Source organism: Tachypleus tridentatus, chromosome 7 (assembly GCF_004210375.1).
Source record: "Tachypleus tridentatus isolate NWPU-2018 chromosome 7, ASM421037v1, whole genome shotgun sequence".
Classification (NCBI taxonomy): Eukaryota; Metazoa; Arthropoda; class Merostomata; order Xiphosura; family Limulidae; genus Tachypleus; species Tachypleus tridentatus.
The window spans coordinates 65,063,887-65,082,256 of record NC_134831.1 but is presented as its reverse complement, the minus strand read 5'-3'; the positions used below and the strand labels follow the sequence as shown (position 1 = coordinate 65,082,256).

Below are 18,370 nucleotides of genomic sequence, written 5' to 3'. Positions count from 1 at the left end.
TTAGGTGTGCTGAAGACAACAGTAAAAAGCCAATCCATCCATTTTTCTTCATTAAAGGATGTTTTCATGTATATTTTTTTATTAAAGGATTTTATTTTAATATAGCTCTATTTAACTTATTTCATGACAATTAATGTACAAGAGTTTTGATTAGCAAGTTATAAATTTGGATATTTCCTTCCTAATTAAAAGTTTTAAATAAAAATAGTTTAACTTTTAATATCTAGTTTTATATTATTTTAAAGTTAAAAGTAAAGGCTGTTTTGCATCATTTATTAGTGTTATCCATTACTAAAGCATTTTATTATTATAGTAACACACATTCTACAATTCTTTACTGTTTTGTATTAAGTGAAAGTTTGTTAAAACTATAAATGAATTTTTTTTATACTGAAGTTCGGATGGTTAACAAGACATGCAATTAATGCTTAACCAAAATACCTTTTCTACACAACAGAAAAAGTTTCAAATTAAATATTTTATTTAGAAACAGTAAAATTCATTATTGTTGTATTACAATTATGCACATACATATATAGACATTACAGAAGTTTAATATAGCTTAATATGAAAACCAAACAGTCGACTGTTAAAGTTTCAGTGAATTGTTACTATATCTAAACATTTTACTAAATAACTACAATTTAAAAACAATTTTATGGCCTGAAGTAATGTTTTGGCAAATTACTTCTTAAAACATCTGATATTCACTAACTTTTCTCTCAGTTTGCTTGTGTGTGTGTAGACATGCATGTATATACATGTGTGCTAACAGTTTGTGTGATCTATAAACAGGTACAAAATTAATATGCCTAATTGTTACTGTAACCCTTATAAGCTGTTATCTTATGAAGGTTTCTATTAAATGGTTAAAATCTAAAAGGTAATTGAAAGCTGGGACTAAAGTAACATCAAAAGATACCTTAATCTCTTCTGTAGTCTCTATATTCATCAAACAATGCTTACTGTTAAAGTTAAACCAGTATTAAAGATGTAAAGTGTAGCCCCCCCCCTCAATCTTTTAACCTCCTTATTGAAATTTAATAACAAAATTAATGCTGCCCTTGAAATAAACTTATTTTGTTCATTTTGTTAACTCACTTTGGAGGTTTATACTGAATCAGTTAAAAAGTTATACCCAAGTGGGAAGGACAAGCCTATATCAGCATATTTTGGCATATGTACTGGAAAGTGAAAATTGTCTTTCTAGTATTATATCATTCAATTATGTAACCATTATAACTCTGTCAAATCATTATTCATAGCTCAACACAGATATATACCTACCTACATACATACATACACACATATTGCTAGATGAATACAATTACTTCATTCATCGTAGTAAGATTGAAATGTTTTCAATTATTATATAAAATTAACTTTTGGATTTTATTAAGGTGAATCCAGTAAACTTTCTTATTAAGCACAGAGCTACACAATGGGTTATCTACAGTTTGCCCACCATAAGTATTGAAATTAAATTTCTAGCATTGCAAGTGATGGGGGTTTACCACTGACCCCAAGGGTAACTAATTTTCTGGTATACAATGCAAAAGGCAATATATTCTGCATGACTATATGGTAAGCTGCTCCTAGTAGTATGTTTTTATAGGTTCATACAAACAATCAAATATAATACTGCACACAAACAAATAGTATTTGGCATCATACAAAATTATACAATATTACAACAAAAACTGTAATATATCAATTTTATAAAAAAACTTTGAATGCACAAGTATGTTTAAGATAAATCTTAAAAGACCAGAGAAAAATTATGGCAACAAAGGCATTATTTTAGAAACAAATTGAGTGTAGGAACATACATTCATACTATAACAGGAATTAACACTGGAATTATAAATTAAACATGATGAAAAATATTACTTTAAAATCCATTCTTCAACTAATTTTACTACAAAAATAGCATTTTTACCCTTTTCAGTTTTACTATTCCAACAGATGACCCAATACAATGATCAACTTATTACTCAAACTTGTTCGAAATTTTCGTATTGAAAAAAGCTTAATGCTTAAAATATACAAGACAGTAAAGAATTAAAATCTAAAGTAAAAAATAATAATATACAAAATATTTTTTGAATATTTTATATCATTTCTTAAAAACAAATGGATAATAGAATTTTATTGCTTAAGTATACTAGTGTAGCACATACTTCAGATAAAATATCTTAAGAATAAATTTAGGTATTTGAATGGCAGTGGACATAAAATTTAAATTATTATTTGAAATTTAATTTCTAAGTCAAGCAAATATCCAACCCAGAAGGTATAGTAATTTTGCCCCTCCTTTTTTTTTTTTACATTTATAAATATGGTTGGAAGTATTAAAATGTCTGACTTGTGTCAAAATCATTATGAAACAAAAAAAATTTATTGCTCAATTTCATGAAGTTCAAACAGGTATTTTGACGAGTTTTTTCATCACATACAATGTAAATATAAAACCTAATTTTCAGTGATGTCGAGAAAACCCACTTGTAGAGAAAAATATATATGTAAAAACGGCTCGTTTGGGTTGAGAAAAGTTTTTACACAGAGGAGCAAACAACGTTTCGACCTTCGGTCATCATCAGGTTCACAAAGTTATATATTCACACATCTAAGCACGCCCTCCACATTCAGACACTCAATAATATAAAACCCCTTTCAAACATGTAGTCAGCTTCCAGTCAGTTACCTCTTTACCTCTTTCTTTCTTTGTGAACCTGACAATGACCAAAGAAGGTCGAAACGTTGTTCGCTCCTTTTCGCAAAAATGTTTTTCAACACAAACAAGCCGTTTTTACATATATATAAAACTTAATTTACCTAGTCAGCCCTTATTTTATGAACTCTTCTTTCTAAACCTGAATCTGAAAACTTTTCAAAAATTATTATATTATCATTGCCTCAACAGAACTACCAGCTTTCAACTTCTGCCAGTTATAATCAAAAATTAATTTTCTTTTATACAACTAATATGTTCACATATGACAGTTTACAAGAATAACAGAATTTTGTTTTATGAGAACCTACTAACGTTTGACAGAACGTGTATAGTACTTTCTTCAAAAATAAATCAATTTATTATGTGTATAAACTGTTGTTTGTTTTTACAATATATTATTATATTAGCATTTGGACTGAAAGCAATATTTCAAATGTTTATCCATTTATTAATCTTTAAGTTTTAAATTATGAAGACACTGTATATTTTCAGTACTAAAAATAGGATACTACTAACACTAAATTATAATGATTTGCTATTTCAAAATATTTGGTTTTGTTTTGAAGTACATATTTATGATGAGCAAAACATATTTTTGGGTTAATTTTAGATTGTAATAAGCTTTTTTTCCCCCTAAATCAAGAAGAGTTGTTCTGTTTAGAATACATTAACCGTTATTTCATGCAACATTTGACAACTTTGTTTAATTTGCTTTAGAACACTATGAATAGTTTTCATTTTTCGTTTTTTTCTTTCATTAATCCTGATTAGCCAATAAATAAATTTTGGTCTGATAAGAAATACAGGTCTTAAGCAATTTTGAAAATTGCTACAATGATTTATCAAAATTATTGCTTTTATGTAAAACATGTATTAATAGTTACCACACAAAAAGCTATGAAGAAAAAAAAAAGTAACAGAGAAAATGACTAATTTTAAACCAAGGATTTTTTCTGACAAATTTATATATATTGTTCCTCTACTGATCCAAACTTTCCTTAATCTGAGAATTTCAATCCACATTTTCTCCTGAATTCTTGCCCTCTCTCATGAATCCACTTGTTGGACACTACAATAAGAGTGTAATTTAATTAATATCAAAAACGTTTATGGAGGTTTTGCTGCTGATAATTAAATATCACCTACTTCAAGTTTTCTGCTGTTATTATGTTGGACATTTAGCAGTAAATAACTCGTCAACTTTGGCACTACATAATTATTTAAAAATACATTCAGAAAGAAAGTTGCAGTAGAACCAATTGCAATTCTCTGGAAGAAATTTATATTTTTTAGAAATTCCTAATAATGAAGTCTTGAGATATTAGTTTTTTACTATATGTGAAAATTTTTGTTGTGGACAACAAACGTTATACAATGGTTGGCTACTTTATTAGAACCCTACCCCATGTGTTTGTAGGAACAGATAAATCATGCAGTATACTGGGCAATAGCTTTAACTTCATAAATAAGAATATGTAATCATGTTCGTATGTCTCCAAATTAACTACAGAGAACAATCAAAATTTTAAAATAACACGATAGTGAACGTTTATCTAAAAGAGGTATCATTAGAAAAGTTTTTTTCCTTCCAACTCAAAGACATAAACCGATAGAACTAACCAAAATGAAGTATGCCAATTACTAGGAACAAGTATGACACACTACGATAAAAAAAAGTAGAACAGACTTGTAAAGAACAAAGGTTGTCAGAATGTATCCCAGTTAGCCCTCTCATTTTGGGCATCAATGTCTGTGCATGTCACGAGGTTTAAGTAAGTTGCATTCAAAATTTAATTAAACTACTTTCTTTTCATGGTAATATATAAATTCAGTACAAAACCTAACTAATTATCCATATTTTAATAGTATATACTGTTCAAATTCTTACTTTTATATGGAAATATTTTACAAAATATTGGGTTAGAATTGTGACATTTTTTCTCAAGGCACCTTCTCTTCTCCAAGGTAGTTATCGCCTCTTCAAGATGCAAGAAATTTATCATAAATTACTTTTCATTACTCAGGCACTGACCAACTTTTTATTCCTTTCAATTTTATTTGGTGACAGATCAAACAAACAGAAAATCAGCTCCCTCCTGCTATTGCCACCTATTGAATCTCTTTCACAAACTGCCAATAGTTCTCTGATGATCAGTATTAGTTATAACCAATATGAAGCCAAGGTTTTCATCTATCAAATGATGTATTATATTACATTGCTTTCTCTTCAAATTTTATTCCAATAGGAAACAGACTGACGAGTTTTGCTGAATTTCTAACAGCTTTACATAAAAATTGTGATGATTATGGGACATTGTATACTTTTTGCAGGTTATCATTCTGTTCTTTGGTGCATTATTTAATTTAATAAAAAAAAGACTCATTTAGTGCCAGATTACAAGAACTAGGACTAAACATCATCAACATCTGACAGTAAAAAAAGACTCAGACAGCTCCTTTTTTTGTTTTTCATGTGTATTTGTATTTATTATTATAAAAGTAACTAAAATGCAAAATAGAAAACTTATGTTTATTAGTTACTTCACCCATTCTAACCTTAATTATGATATAATAAAACGTTTTCACAAGGTACACTCACAAGTAACTTGTGTGTGTAATCTACTTCAATAGTACAACACAAGCTGCACATTTGCCCAGTGATTTACAGTTTATAATGGTCCGAACAGTTCAAAGGGCAATAAAACAATCAATTTTAAGTATAAATAGAAGAATACTGTTATATATTTTGATGATAATAAACAAGTTTAATTTCATATTACAATATGAAGTCATTCTAGAAAGAAAAACAAGTAACTTAGATTTATTTCAATTTTTTGTTGGGTGGTTATCAGGTCAGTCATATTGGCCAACATTACATAGGGTTAAGGTAGAAAAAATAATAGATAAAATATAAAGTTTTACAGTCTAAAAACATTTAGGATGTTTTAGCCATCGTACAGATAAAATTGATATTTTTAAGACAAAATTATTTTTAATCTTAACAAGAAAATCACTTAACACTTGAACTAGTATATAGAAGTACTGTCTATTCCTGAACAAATCATTAGTAAAAATGCATCATTAAAAAACCTGGATCTTTGTGTAGTTATAATGTTTACCAAAAGTCTACCAAATTTCGTGAGGATACACTAACTGTATTAAAAGTTATAGTATAGAAACTATAAAGAGTACAAAAGTGGTCATGAGGTCAGTCAAGTGGGTCAGAACCTATGCTAAGAGAGTTAATTGAATTCTTTGACAGTGGTCAGGATTCAACTGTACTAAGCAAAGTAAGTTAACTGGAAATGGCAATTGACAAAAAGATTGTAAGTATTCACCTTAGATGCAAACAGAGAAGTGTGGTTTCAGTACTGCTTCAAGCACAACTGTGAACAATAGGTGGCTAAAAATACATGATATAAAGTGATGGGTGACAATTCACCTTTTTATTTATTATGAGTTCATTAAAGATAGAGAGAAATACACATGATGCATTTGACCCTGAATGTGTTGCTCTATCAGTGCAAACTACTAAAGGTGATGAAACAGCAACAATAACAAAACTTGTGGAAAGAAACAGAACTTTCAAATCCTTTACAAAGATGAATAAGTTACCAACAACATTCATCTCCCATAGCTGCATTTCCACCTTTACGGGTAACAGCTCTTTCAAGTTGATTTTGCAAATAACCATAATGATTGTATAATCCAAAACTGGTTAAAAAGAATGACTGAATTCGATACTAAAAGAAGATACCTTAACTGTTATTTTTTTTAAAAAAACCTTTTCTTCAGTTTAATTGAAAGATAAAACAAATATACAAAGTTACACTTTTTAAATGAAGGTTTTCAACAAGTACACAGCTCAATCTATTTTGATAAACAGCTGAATGTATTGCAAGTATCATGGAAAATGCTCTACAAATTTAATGTTATACCAGGATTATCAGGTTACATTAATGAAATACTGAAAAGCAGGTCAAAATGATTCATAAAAATTGTAAACATCCCTCAACTAATTAAACAGCATGGATTACTGCATAGATGAGCTTCTTAGTACCATTAATTGTGTTATTAACAGACCAGTATGAAAGAAGTTTTCTTTAAAACTGAACAATGAAAGCAATCTTTGAAATGAAAAGTGACTGTATTTAGAGGATCCTGGTTTTCAGTTTTAATCAATAAACATAGGGAAAAGACAGGAAATTGTTATTCAGTTTACTGGACATACAAACTAACTACTTTTATGACTACATTTGTCTCAGAATATTGGTCTGAAAAAACAAACAAACCATGTTTCATCTGTTAGTAGCAAGTTTGTATTTATAACTTCATATAAAGTATTAGCTGCATTTACAAAGCTTTAACATAAATAGAACTAGGTTTCTTTACTTACTGTTATTTCCATAAGAAAATTAATGTGCAGAGAATATATGATTTATTAGTAAATTCATTACAGTTTTAAAATTAAAAACAAACTCTACAACACACCAATTTAAAGATATCTAAATAAAACAATATAGATGCTCAAAAAAACAACAACAAAAAACATTGAATAAACAGAAGCCTTACCTATTCTTTGATAGATTGTTTAATCAGAGTATTCATGATGAAACTGTAGAATGGATGGCAACTGCCTGTTGTGGAGACAAGTGTAGAAGACAACATTTTGAAAGTCTTTTGCTTCCTGTCTTCAAGTCACCACATGTTTAAGGTGTTGTTAGTCTTTTATAGTGTCCTGGTGGATTGTGGAGAGCATGTTATGATTGGTTGATTATCCTGTTTCTGGTTGGAGGAGAGATTTCCTGTAAGTTCAACCAATGGTAGCCACAGGTTACTCACCTCTAATCCCAAATCTCTGTTAAGGGAAGGTTTAATAGTGTTAATATATAATGATTCTTTGATTTTTCTTGTCTTCCAGAATTTGTTTGTGTCAATGATTCTAGTTTTCTCCCAGTTTATTCTGTGTCCAGTTGTTGTGGCATGCTCTGCAATGGCTGAATTTTGTGTTTTCACGAGTTTTGTACAATCTTTATGTTTTTATTCTTTCACCATGGAAATAGAAGAACAAACAGCCTACCATTTCTTGACATACTCATCAGCAAACAAGCAAGACAAATCACCACAACTGTATACAGAAAACCCACCCACACAAACAGATACCTACACTTTCAGTCCTATCATCCAACCTCAATAAAACATTGTATAATCCAATCCCTAAACAAGAGAACAGAAAACATTTGTGATAAGACATCCATTGAAGCAGAATGCCAAAAGATCATAGAGAGTTTTAAACAGAATGGTTACACCTCCTCCTCCTTCATCAAAAACTCCTTGAAGAAAACCATGACAGAAAGAAAAGATCAGAAAGTCACAACCGCTACTACCATTTACCTACCATACCTGCAAAATTTCAGTGAAAAACTCAAATGCATAGCCAAGAAATTAAACATAGGAGTCCAGTGGAAATCCTACAATACCTTAAGGTCCATTCTGGTAAAATACATCTACCAAAGAGAATCTCAAAAACGTCAGCTATGAAATTCCATGTTTCTGCAACAAAACATTGATGAGAGAAATGGGAAGAAAACTTGCAACAAGAATAAAAGAACATAAAGATAGTACAAGACTCATGAAAACACAAAATTCAGCCACTGCAGAGCATGCCATGTCAAATGGACACAGAAAAACTAGAATCATAGACACAGACAAATTCTGGAAGACAAGAAAAATCAAAGAATCATTTTATATTAACACTATTAAACCTTCACTGAATAGAGATTCTGGATTAACAGTGAGTAACCTGTGGCTGCCATTGGTTGCGTATACAGGAAATCTCTCCTCCAATCAGAAACAGTTATAATCCAACCCACCAGGACACTATTAAAAAATCAACAACACCTTACACTCATGCTGACCTGAAGACAAAAGACTTTAGAAACGTTATCCTCTACACTTGTGTCTCCACGACAGGCAGTTGTGTTCCATTCTACAAAGTTTCATCAGAAGCCTTACCTATATTCTTAGTTAAAATATCAAGTCTAATATCTTAAAAAAAATGTTAATGCATGAAATAAACACATCATTAATTACCCCATTTAGAGCCAGCAAGTACAGGACAGGCTGCATGTCTTGTTAGCATGTCTCCTTCACCATTCTTGAACAAATTGTACCAAAAAGCTGCTGATCCCTAAAATGAAAAAAAAAAAAAAAAAAGGGGAAATATTAACAGTATTTGCTCTTCATATATACAGTTATGACAGAAAGTGTTTGTATCCCTGCACCTCGTGTAGTATTTTGCTCATAATTTAAAAAGTATCACGATTAGGCTAATAGACGTATATAGTATATTATATTAACACACATCTACAAAAATTTTTATGTAAATGAAACGACAAATAAACTGTTTATAAACAAATAACCAAAAATAGGAGAAGCAGAAAGTGTTCGTACAGTTCAGAACATGTGAAAAAACTGATATTCCTGTAAACATTTTATATAGTTTTGCAAATAAACTACATCATACCATTCCAGAACTAGACACTGGGTTTATAATTATTGGAATTTAGCCAGCAAAAATTGTACTTCTGGCAATTTAGCACTGTCTCCGTCATTATCTGCTTGGTCATCATGGTGAACAAGAAAACTGTCTGGAGATTTAAAACACCAAATTATTGTAAAATACAAGTCTCATGTGTCTTTCTAGTATTGCTAAACAACTAAATGTGCCAAAATCTACTGTTCAAAGTATAATTGCCAACTTTAAGCTTACAGGATCAACTGCTAACCTCCCTCGTTCCAGACGCCCCACCAAAATTCCAGAGAGAACCAAGAGGAAGGTTCTCAGAGAAGTTAGTAGGAACCCTCCTTTAACACGTAATGACGTACAGAAACTGGTAAGGGAAACTGGGGTTGAAGTAAGCACCTCTACAGTTACGAACATGTTATGCTCTTCTGGGTTCAAAGCATGCCGTCGTCACAGAACTCCATATTTAAAGTCTGTTCATTTAGAAGCACGATTGAAGTATGCAAGAAAGCATGTTGATAAACCCTTTACTTATTGGAAGAGTATTGTTTCATCAGACGAGACTAAGATCGAGCTTTTCAGCCACAATGATGTTCGCTATATTTTCCGTAAGAAGGGAGAACGAAATCTTTCAAAGAATGCCGTCCCTACAGTTAAACACGGGGGTGGTTCGATCGTGCTATGGGGTTCCTTTACCTCTTCTGGTGTAGACAGCCTTCACCGCGTCAACGGAATCATGAAAAAAGAAGAGTACGTTGATATATTAGGCACATATATCAAGAATGATGCTCGTAACTTGCGGCTTGGGTGTCATTTGATCTTCCAACACAACAATGACCCTAAGCACACATTGAAATATATGCAATCCTGGTTGCAGAGGAACCATATAAGCATTTTGTATGGTTTTGTATGGTCTTCAACTCATGTCAAATGTTTTCAATTTGGTTGAGATCGGGGTTCATCAGCATCATCCAAAAAACTTGCAAGAGTTGGAGGCCTTCTTTAAAGAAGAATGGAATAAAATACCAGTTGAATAATGTCAAACGATCATGGAGGGCCATGAGGAGAGATTGCTCCAAGTAATTCACCTGAAAAGCTACACAACTGACCATTCAAGTAGACACACAAACACTTTCTGCTCCCCTATGTTTGTTTATTTGTTTACAAACAGTTTATTTGTTGTTTAATTTACATAAAAAATTATGTAGTTGTGTGTTAGTGTGATACTTATAATACACGATTCTTTCAATATCCTAATCATGATATTTTTTAAGTTATGAATAAAAAACTATTCATGACGCAGGGATACGAACACTTTCTGTCATAACTGTAGCAGCATGTTATTGGAAAAGCCACAGTAAATGGAACTAAGTGTCAGAAGTCTGATATCAGATAAACTAATTTTAATATATTTGTGCATCCTTTTTAAGTTTCATGGTGTCTTTTGGCAATAATAAAAAAAAAACTGGTCAAGAAATCCTTAAGTGACCACTGATCTTAGAATTCCCTTAACAATACAGGAAGTTGTTTAACTTAAAGTGAGTGACCTTGGGAGATGTTGAAATAAGAAAGGCTTTTGATTAAGAAACTTTTACAATTCTTCTTTTCATGTAGTTATCTATTTTGGATAAAATTCTTGTTGATTTTCAATCAATTGAATGGAAAGAATATCTCAAAAGAAGTAAAATGGCAGTATTTTTTCATTAAGGTTAAAAAAAATGTGTTAAAACTACCTCCGATTTCAATTACATAACCATCCTTGCACTACTGGCATGGTATAATATAAATGTCTAGTGTTTATCTTCAAGAATATTTTTCTCTCTTTAAAGATATATTATTTTTAATAGTGCTCAGATATTTGTATATGATTCTAAAGTTATATTTACTTAATATTTTGTTAATGAGTTCAATGTTGTAACCAATATAAATTGGTTTCATATTAACATTGGTCGATCTTTCTTTACCCTCATGAAACAGGTTTTTTTTTGCTTTGATATGACAATTTCTAGTGGAATATTGTAGAATATATATATTTCTTTGGTAAACATATTTAAGAAGACAAAAAATACAAAAATTAGTTGGTCATTTACAGAAAAGGCTAGATAACATGCATCAATACAAATATTTTTGTCTGAAAAAAATATAAAATTTTGATCTGCAATCATAGTTCCAAGCTCACATATTTTGTATAACTGCTACTTATATGAGCTAATAACAGAGGGCAAACTATCTTGAAAACCTGAAGCTGCAACAGAATATCTGCAAAAGCACTTCACTAAAACTTATTAATTTATTATACCAAATTCTAGTTAAATGTACCAAAACACCAATACAAGATAAAGGAAACCTAATAAATGAATTAATATCTGTACGTACTCTGTATTAAAAAAGAGAGAGAGAGAAACAAAAACAAATTAATAAAAATTTGAAAACAAAAAATAGAAAAAAAGTAAAAATATATAAAAGAAGTTAAATACTTTTGTTCACCAAGTATACCATTAATTATTTGACCACAGTTACAGATTACTAACCTTTTTAGGCCACACTGCTACATTGATGTGAGGAAATACTGTAGCTCCACCTGCTTCAACATCACTCATCTAATTAAAATAAATTTTTTTTCTTATGCATAAACAATGGGATTGCAAGTAGCATGAAAGCAACTACAAAAAAGAAAAACACATACCATAGATATCATGAAAGACATTTGTATTACTATACTTTGTCAGATGCAGAAAAACTGTTACACTGATATTCACTTTCAATTACTTTTTCAAGCTTGAAATATCCTTGGAAAAATTAAATTCTCAGGATTTCCACATTTTATAAAAGTTTTTTTTTTTAAAGTGAATAAGGTACGACATAAAAATAATTAAAATTAACAAGCTGTATTTAAAATAATATTAATTAAACTTAATGGTGTTCTCCTTTATTGCTTACACAACAGTAACACAATAATTTACAAAACTTCAAATAACTTACATAATTCAACCAAGTAGCAATTCTATTTCCTGTTCCCAAACTTTTAAAGGCATTTGTTTCTTCTCGCTGTAATACACAAGTTACAACACATATTTTTAATAATTATCATTCAATTTTATAAAATCAAATCAGACACCCAGTTCAAGACATTGATGTTAAACTGGCTTTCACTCTAAATAACCAAAGCTTAGGGTTTACACCTCAATTTTCTTATTCTTAACAAGATTCAGTCTTTACTTCAGAACAGATTTAAAAACAACAGACTTTAATCCTCATTTTCTAATATTTCTTCCTAATTAAATGTGACTGTGGTTTTTGTTAAAAACATCTTCTAAAAATGTGTTTAGAAAGGTTGATCGAAAAGTTGGATTCAAGCACAGAGTAATAGGAGTCAAAATTCCTTAGGACTACAAAATAAAATTTTACAATATTTGTAAAATGGTTTCATATGTTTGATACAAGCATTACTTTTATTAACTGTTAGGTGAAATTATTGTAACATACAAGGTTTATTCACCAAAATAAGCATACAAAAATTTTCTTTAAAAAAAACGTTTAATTTTGTAATATTCGACTCTTTCACTTACAACATATTCTAGCTATTAAAATGTTTTAATTTGTGTCATAAATACAGATGTTTTTTTTGCCAGTTAAAACAATAAAATAAATGAATATTACTTTTCTGAGCATTAGGATATTATAATGTTGGGATTCTTGAATATGCTGGAATATTCGAAAGCCACACCTCGTACGAAAATGTACAGAAGTTAGTGAACTGTAATATTACATATTGTATGTTTAAGTGTTACCCAGTGACTTCAAAGCAAGGACCTAGATCTAGTTGCTACAGTTCACCACTTTTGATGTATTCCAAAATGGGGCATGATTACTCAAACAGCCTTGTATGCCAAATGGTTGGTCAAGGCTGTTCTTTCATTAAATCACTAAACTTTACCTCTTATACTCAACCATTCGTTTTCAGCCAATTATCAATAAATTCCACCACATCTTATTAATAAACTATAACTACGATCAAAATTTCCTGACCTTTCTCAAACACTGCTAAACTCTAGTTTTTTCCCTGTGAATACCATTACTAAGACAAACCTTCAATGTTTATTATACTCTAATAAACATAAATTTTTCTTGTTTCTTAGATAATCACTAAGATCAATCTTTCCTGTTTATTGAACCATCACTGAATCAAAGTCCCTCACTAATGATCACTTCTTTCCATTTATTAAAACATTCCTAAATGAATCTACCCTGTTTATGACACCATATTAAAACAAATCTGTCAATAGTGGTTTTATAATAAAAAAACAAAAAACAATAATTTAATGTGTATATTGAATAATTTTTAAGACAAACCTATTTTTCTTACACAACTCTTACTAACAGAAACTCTTCCTGACTTTCATTCTAATGCTAAAATGAAATTTTATAGTTAGGTTAACTTTTTGTGATAGTTAAACTTATTAACACCAACTTTGTTTTAACTCCACCATAATAAACCACAGCTGAGACTAATATTACCCATTTTTAATAAATAATTACCAAGAACAAGACTTATTTAACCATCATAAAACTAAAAATTTCCTGTTGATGTGCTTATAAGAATTTTTTATTAAAATTAAAACACATTGGAACTAAAATACAGCTTATAAATTAATGAAGTTGATTTCATAAAACAAACTGACCAAAATTACCTAATGTCACAAACCATTACTCAAGAAGTTTAAAGACTCTCATGAGAAGAACATATTGATTTACAATTTTGGTACCTTCTTTGATAAAAATATGTTATGCCATCATCCCAAGGACATTTCACAAGGTTTGGTCAGCTTACGAGATTTAGTTAGTCATAAACCTATATACTAAACTACAACGCAAATATTATCCTTTCAAGTGTAAATATTAATTCAAAGAGAGCATAAGTTAACTGTAAGCATAAAATTGAATAAGATGATTTAATGAAATTATGAACATATAAAGAAAAAATAAAGTAGATTAGTACTTAAAAAAAGACATTAAACAAGTATTATTTGTTTTTCAGATACACATGTGGATATACTTAGAAGTATACATGCATTTGCATTAGTACACATGCAACATGAAAAAACTGATTGAAGTTACTCAAAAAAAAAAAAAAAAAGAAAGCACACTAGACACTTAAAGTAATATTATACTAATGTACTGTTATTAATACTTTACATATTAAATCTACACCGAGAACAGCAAAGAACCAATTAAATCCACTTACTCTGGCAAAGTCAAAATGAGGTTCATAGTGGCCACCAATACCATAATTAACAACTTGTAGCTCTTCGGCAGTTGACACGGTCAATCCTGTAAGGTCTTCAATCCTCTTACTGATCCTTGCCACTACATCATGTTCCTGATTTGTCAGCCAAGCACTGCAGACAAGCCAGTGTGAAACTTCTTTTAAACATGATACAGAATAGAGTTGGGCAATTAATGGCAATTGAAAGCTTATTATTTATTGGGCTAATTGATTACTCTAACATAACACTAATCTTTGAATTTCAGCTTTTTCAATATACATTTTCAGGTACAACAATCTGGAATCGAGTTGCATTTTTAATCTTAAACTGTTGTATGTAAAAAATGATCATATACGAAATGTCTATGAAATCTGTAAGATGTTGAAAAGGTCAGTGCTATTCCATGCGTTTTTTCCTAGAGAATTTTACAAGACTGCTATATTAAAACTAAGTAAACTACTTCTTTGTTAAAAATGATTGCCTGAAAATTTCACATGACCAAACTAGTAAATATTATTTCAACAATGTGCAATAGATGAAATGTAACTCGCTGAAAACAAATTCATGCTAATCTCAGAAAAAAACCCAAAGATAGTACAATGTTGATTACCTGGCAAGAAAACTTAGCAGAAATTTGTGATGAGTATTATAAGAAATATAAAAATCGTGTATGATGCAAAAATCTTTAATTACAGTCATTTTAGTTGTTTTTTATGTAATATGACAAAACTTAAAAATAATTAATAACTTTATAGTTATATAAACATCATAAGATTTTAAAGAAGGTGTTAATTTGGACATAAATTTAAAAAGAGTACATTAAAATTATTACCATGTTTACATTTTACAGTACAGGCTGTATAAAACTGTAGAAGCACATAAGAATGATTGGAAATTAATAATGAAAACAACTTAAAACTTATTGTACTAGACTGTATTTAAGTGGCATGTAAAGACAGACACATCTCTGTTTACTTTTTTGAATGTTTCCTATTTAACTAGAGCTAGTCTGTAATTAAAAAGGAGTCCTATTCAAGTATACAGATTAATAACTTAAAAGTATTCCTCACTTTTAGATTGTTTTTAATCCATGTCAAGTAATTTCCAACAAAAGTAGTAACATTAGCAAGTTATTTAGCAATCAATGAGTGAATAAAGAATAATGAATATTAACTTGCTAAAACAGTTTCCACTGAAGCAACCTTAACTCAAGTAACACCCATTACATTTGTTAATTGTACTAAGCAAGCAATACAGTAACTTATAACCACATTATCATTCAGACAAACAATGTAAACATAAACAGACACAAATGTTGTTAAATATGTAACCAACAGTCAAGTAGATGGCACACACACATACTCAGATTTCAAAGTTGTGTACAAGCAAAACACATGAGAATCGCCATGGGCAGATGTACAAGTAATAACTATTATTCCAATAACTTGGATAAATGGAATAGTCAAGAATGGTAATAATGAAAAGTACTGATTTCAATTAGTTGATTTTTCCTGTGACATTAACCCTTCCCCAATGGATCAGGGCTCAAAGGCCATGCCATTGCATTTGTTGACTTGCATTCAAAATTTTATTGAACTACTATTGTAGATTATAATTCAAAATTTAATATTATATATGAGTTAACTTCTTAATTTAAAAGTAAATATTAAAAGAACACATTTAAATACAGCTTTTAGTGAGTCACATGGTATGTTGAATGCAGTGTTGTTTAAAATTAGATGTTTGTGATTTCACAAGACAAAGCCTGTAATTTTGTATAAATTAGGAACTCAAATTACTAATATTATCAAGCTAAAATATAAAATAAGAACCTCATATCACTTTATTTTGCTGAGATATGGCTTATGTACTGAATCAAACACAGTGGCCCCATTCAACTCTTTCCATTTTTTGATACGGTCCCTTATATGCTCCTACTACAGTATATTACAAGGAATAACCAATTAACAGTTTGCAACGTCCCTTGAGTGGTTTTCTCAGCCATTTGAATCTTTGAAAAAGCTACTGCATTCTTTCATTCCAAGTTTGCATGGAAGTAAGTTGTGTCTAGTCAGCTCAAAATTTAATATTTTTTAAAATCCAAAAAAACCCATCAGTTACTGAGCTTAGTAAATTATAGTGGAACTCTATGGTATCAGTGTAGTTAGTTATGATTTTTTGTTATTCAAATATATATATATATAAAACCTAAAAACATTTGTTTCAAAAGGCTTAGCAACCCATGACCAACAAAAACCAAGTACACAAGTTGTAATGAGAGGTAATTGTTTGCTTTACTTCTTGATTTGTTGTTCTATATTTTAAGAAAAATAAGTTAAATTATTTCTTTCTACATAGTAATTATACACACACACACACAATGTATAATAATTGAAATGTGACTGTATATTACAAAATACTAGTCCATTAAAACACAGCCAAGACAGGGAAATTAAAGGTCAGTTTTATATTACTGAGTGCATGTGTACTGTGTCAAAGCAAGTATGCAATGTTATCTAAGCATGACTGGTAGGTCAACATAATAAAAAGCATATATGTAAAAATGGCTCGTTTGGGTTGAGAAAATATTTTATGTAGAAGAGCAAACAACGTTTCGACCTTCTTCGGTCATTGTCAGGTTCACAAAGAAAGAAAGAGTTAACTGACCGGAAGCTGACCACATGTTTGGAAGGGGTTGTGTAACTGAGTGTCGGAATGTAGAGGGCGGTGTTAGATGTTTGAATATATAATTTTATTTTATTATATTAATATAGGTATAAAGGCGTTCCTTTATATTGGTTTATTTTGGGTTTAAGTTGTTGTATAAGTAAGGCTTCTTTAATTTTGCATTTGTTTATGTTTGTTTCTTTATTTAGTATTTGAGTGTTTTCTATGGTTATGTTATGTTTATTTGACTTGCAGTGTTCGAAAACGTGTGAAGGTGACTTTTATGTTCTTTGAATCTGGTTTCCATTTTTCTACTTGTTTCTCCAATATAGAAGTCGTGGCAGTTATCACATTGTATTTTATAAATAATGTTGGTGTGGTGTTTATCAGTGTAGTTTTTACATAGTATAAACCTCAGTTTTGTGCCTGGTTTTGGAATAAATTTGGTATTAACTGGAATGTCATTTTGTTACTAGTTTTTGCCAAATGTTGGTTATTTGTCTGCTGATGTTGTGAATATATGGTATGCAGCAGTATATGGTTTCGTGAGTTTTTGATTCGTGAGATATATTTACTTTGTTGGTTGCTTTTGCTTTCTGTCTAGGTGTGTGTGTGTGTATAATGTTTTCTACGATTTGTGGGGGAAACTTATTGATGTTGATGAAGTATTGTTTTATTTTGTCTAATTCATCATTAATTTTATCTGGTGAGCATAGTTTTATGGTTGTGTTTATTTGGTTTCTTACTATGTTGAGTTTTTGTTTTGTTTCATGTGCTGAGTCCCAAGGAATGTATAGTCCAGTATGGGTTATTTTTCTGTGGATTTCTGTTTTAAATTGTGCGTCGGTTCTTGTAATTTTGAGGTTATGAAGTGATATTTGATTGCTTTCTTCCTGTTCACATGTGAAGTTAATGTTGGGATGTATAGAGTTAATGTGATTGAAAAAAATTCAAAAAATTAAGTGTGTATTCTGTAGATCTGAATCCAGAACCGTCTCATCTACATATCTGTGTACCAGTATAGTGATGGATGTAATGCTGTGTTACTTTCTTGTGTTTCAACTTGTGTCATAAAAATATTGGCTAGAATTGGTGATACTGGGTTGCCCATGCTTAGGCCATTTGTTTGTATATAGTTGTGGTTGTTGAACATGAAGTTTGTCTTTATCATTATGA

The 18,370-nt window shown here is 30.1% G+C and overlaps 1 protein-coding gene across 1 annotated transcript in view; it reads right to left on the bottom strand.

Moving 5' to 3' along the window:
• Positions 1 to 457: 457 nt before the first annotated feature.
• LOC143255841 (prolyl 4-hydroxylase subunit alpha-1-like) overlaps positions 458 to 18,370 on the bottom strand; it is a 50,286-nt gene continuing 32,373 nt past the window's right edge. The window contains exons 10-14 of the mRNA XM_076512160.1: positions 14,506 to 14,659; positions 12,243 to 12,308; positions 11,792 to 11,860; positions 8,828 to 8,924; positions 458 to 3,803 (exon numbers count right to left, since the gene is read on the bottom strand). Of these exons, the coding sequence (XP_076368275.1) occupies positions 3,733 to 3,803; positions 8,828 to 8,924; positions 11,792 to 11,860; positions 12,243 to 12,308; positions 14,506 to 14,659 (457 nt within the window). The 3' untranslated portion in view covers positions 458 to 3,732. The remainder of the gene's footprint in view (positions 3,804 to 8,827; positions 8,925 to 11,791; positions 11,861 to 12,242; positions 12,309 to 14,505; positions 14,660 to 18,370) is intronic.